Source organism: Arachis duranensis, chromosome 1 (genome assembly GCF_000817695.3).
Source record: "Arachis duranensis cultivar V14167 chromosome 1, aradu.V14167.gnm2.J7QH, whole genome shotgun sequence".
Classification (NCBI taxonomy): Eukaryota; Viridiplantae; Streptophyta; class Magnoliopsida; order Fabales; family Fabaceae; genus Arachis; species Arachis duranensis.
This window is the reverse complement of record NC_029772.3, coordinates 99,686,122-99,689,284: the sequence shown is the minus strand read 5'-3', so window position 1 is coordinate 99,689,284 and position 3,163 is coordinate 99,686,122. Positions and strand designations below refer to the sequence as shown.

Below are 3,163 nucleotides of genomic sequence, written 5' to 3'. Positions count from 1 at the left end.
TTTTTGTAAAAGATTTTTTAAAAAAATCATTTAAAAAAAATTTTTTAGAATGACGTCCGAACAACCTAATAAGCCTTTATGCGTAAATAGAACAATGACATTCCAATTGCTATTGAACATAATCAATAGCATAACATACCCCTTCTGCTATTCAAAAGATTTATTTTCTGTTTTCTAATTTTAATTTTTGTACAAAATTAATGATAGAGATGTTAGTGCATGTCAACCTCCACAGGGAACACTGAAATTCTATGGAAATGGATTAACGAGTCATAAATATAGTTGTACATAGATGGTGCCAGCTTTTTTCTTACCGCAGTGGAAACTGTACGGCAACTGGAGGTTTAACTTGAGCTTCCATTATCTTAGAAGGGTGGTAAACCCCATTCACTAGGGTTGAAATCCATCAATGAGTTTAAAACTAGATCTGCTGTATCATGAAAAGACTTGTCCAGTCTTGGATCCGGAACCATAACAACAGACCTGCACGTAACAGAAAGAGATCAACATCAAGAATAAATTTAAATCTCTACTACTACATCAAATTGCACAATGTATCTATATTTATCGAAACAACATGCAACTGGATATTGATTTAGGCAAGAAATAGGAACAAGTAAACACCATCATTACATAGCGTTCAGAGGTACCCGTATCACATTGAATGCTATATTACCATCAGACAAAATTTTGTATCCGGTTTCTGTTAAGCATGAGGTTTGATTTGATCACTTTGCTTTTCATTTTTCAAATGATATTATTAGCCTGCTCATGAGCTAGACTTAGATTTAGTACTAAGTTCTTAACTTTTGAAACTAAATAGCATAACATAATTTTTGAAATATTTGAGCTTATCCTGCTTGAAATTCCAAAAATACCATGCAAGCCATTAGCCACCTCAAACTTTCAGAGCTAACAAATGAGAATGATTTCAATTCTTGGAATATTTATAGGTAAGAAATCAATTCATAATTAGGTAAATAATAACAGATTCCTACTTTGATAACAGAACAGTTGGGACGATCTATTAGACTCAATAGATCCATTTTTTCAGTGACTGCATCTGGTTGGCAGAACTTATCAGCTGCCTCTAAAAATTAGCTTAGTTTTCACTCAAACTTAAGCCATCATTAGAATATAAAAGATGGTGGAAGTGACATCCGCTAACTTGCTTCTGAACACTATTATTTACAATTCATAGTTTTCACTCCTAGGACATACTAAACATATTGCACAACGGTGTTGTGTATCGTCTATACTAGAGATTAGAGAGAGAGGCAGAGAAAGAAATGATCCTAATTCAAAGTGACATAAAGTCATTACAAAGAAGCAATCTGTAATAACTGTTAGGATGAAGAACTTTTCCAACATATAAAAGTATAAATTTGAATCATCCCAGACCACTGATATAAAATGTGTATGCTAAGCAAGCGATAATCCGACATATGGAACTGATAAATCTATCAACTTATATCCATTCTATTAAACATCCGCAAATGTTTTTGGAAACAAAAATTGTTTAGATGAAAAAATGAAAATACAAGAAAAGAACAGGGATATTTTTCAATGGCTCAATCTACTTACATCCCAGCATTTTTAGCTGCAAGAACTCCTGAAGGTGCATCTTCAAAAACAAGAACGTTGGAAGGATCTGCAGGTCCACCCTGTTGGCCAGCTGAACATTAACTACAACATCACCATATACGACTACTAACTATAGATTTTGAAATAAAACAACCAAAAAAGCGAATCCCCAACACCAAGTTCAGATTAGGAAAAAGGAAAGTCAATTGTAACCATTCAATCTGCAGTCATTTTTGTGATCTGGTAATTCAAAGGTATTCATAACATGGTAATTGGTATACCTCAAATCTCTTGGCTGCTGCAAGAAATACATCGGGAGATGGTTTGCCTTGTTTAACTTCAGGATCATCACCAAGAACAACATGATGCATCAAAGCAAAGAGTTCACCATGTCTTTGAGTTTTCAATTCAAAGTGTCGCTTGTGAGAACTGTACATTAAATTTCAATACACCTTCCAAATAGATGCATGACAGAAAACAATCGCTTCTTTAAACATGAAAACAAAAACGACAAGAATCAGAAAAACATACCCAGTTGCCAAGGCAATCGGAACTTCTTTTGCATGTAAATGTCTGAGTAAACGATCAGCACCTATAACATGAAAACAGAAAACTGAGTAACCCTTGACAGCAGAGCTCTAATGATCTTAAATGGCAATTCAAGAATTCTAGTTTTCAAAATATACCTGGCATGAGCTCACTTGTTGGGAACAATTCCTGAAGCATCTCCTCTCTCTCAACCAAAAACTGCTCTGCGCTAAGAGAATCGCTAATTCCACTCTCTTCAACGAAGATCCTAGCAGATTCTATTGCTTTCCTTCCCATCATCTTGGCCTTGAGGCTCCAATCGAAAGTTTTGTTGTATCTGGCTAGTATCTTTTCCTGAACCTCAGTGTAGAACTTCTCCGTGTCTGCAAAAAAGCGTAATTCTCCATCATAATCATAAAATGCAGTTGTTGAATGCGTGACTTATGCAAGTAATAAGAGTGAACGAAGCTGGAGACAAATGGAGACTGGAGAGTATCACATACGAGTAGTGTATAGTAGAGAGAGGTACCAAGCAAGAGACCGTCCATGTCGAAAATGACATGGGTGATTTGTTTTCTGAGTGAATTGGCCATCGCGCTGCGAACAGAGAGATCTCTGATTGGGAAGGAATATTGAAATTTGAAAGAGAGCAAAGAGCCCTGTTCCCCTCCACTCCAGGTTGCTGATGAATGATGACAACCTCCATTGGCATATGTGGGCTTCTATTACACATTTTGGCAGATTTGGGCTTTTTTTTAGGCCATTATCACTACTTTAGTCCAAATTAAAATGCAGCTCTATTGCTTCAAAAATGGAGATTTTCCAATTCTCAGAGCAGCACCACTGCCCCCTCCCTCCTCAGCCCTCACAAAAAAAGATGAACCCCTTTTGACCTTTTTGTGAAGTTGTTGTTAGAGGGTACAAAAGGGCCTTCCAAATATGTCATGTAAATATTGACTTGGCACTTGAGAATATTTATTTAATCAATCATATCAGGTGTACATTAAAATAAACTACCAAAATTAATTATTATTTTATTAGTATAAAATCT

At 35.6% G+C, this 3,163-nt stretch overlaps 1 protein-coding gene across 1 annotated transcript; it reads right to left on the bottom strand.

The window, feature by feature from the left end:
- Positions 1-227: 227 nt before the first annotated feature.
- On the bottom strand, positions 228-2,811 carry LOC107472086 ((DL)-glycerol-3-phosphatase 2). Its single transcript, XM_016091650.3, has 6 exons — positions 2,642-2,811; positions 2,271-2,495; positions 2,116-2,176; positions 1,866-2,013; positions 1,585-1,664; positions 228-483 (listed from the first exon to the last, which is right to left on the bottom strand). The coding sequence occupies exons 1-6, from the start codon at positions 2,703-2,705 to the stop codon at positions 366-368; spliced, it is 696 nt and encodes a 231-aa protein (XP_015947136.1). The 5' UTR covers positions 2,706-2,811; the 3' UTR covers positions 228-365.
- Positions 2,812-3,163: the final 352 nt, after the last annotated feature.

Coding starts and splice junctions, on each gene's coding strand:
- LOC107472086 (XM_016091650.3), bottom strand. CDS start 2,705: ATGGCCAATTCACTCAGAAAACAAATCACCCATGTCATTTTCGACATG. Junction 2,496..2,641: donor CATGGACGGTCTCTTGCTTG/GTACCTCTCTCT, acceptor GCTTTTTTGCAG/ACACGGAGAAGTTCTACACT. Junction 484..1,584: donor GCAGCTAAAAATGCTGGGAT/GTAAGTAGATTG, acceptor TGTTACGTGCAG/GTCTGTTGTTATGGTTCCGG.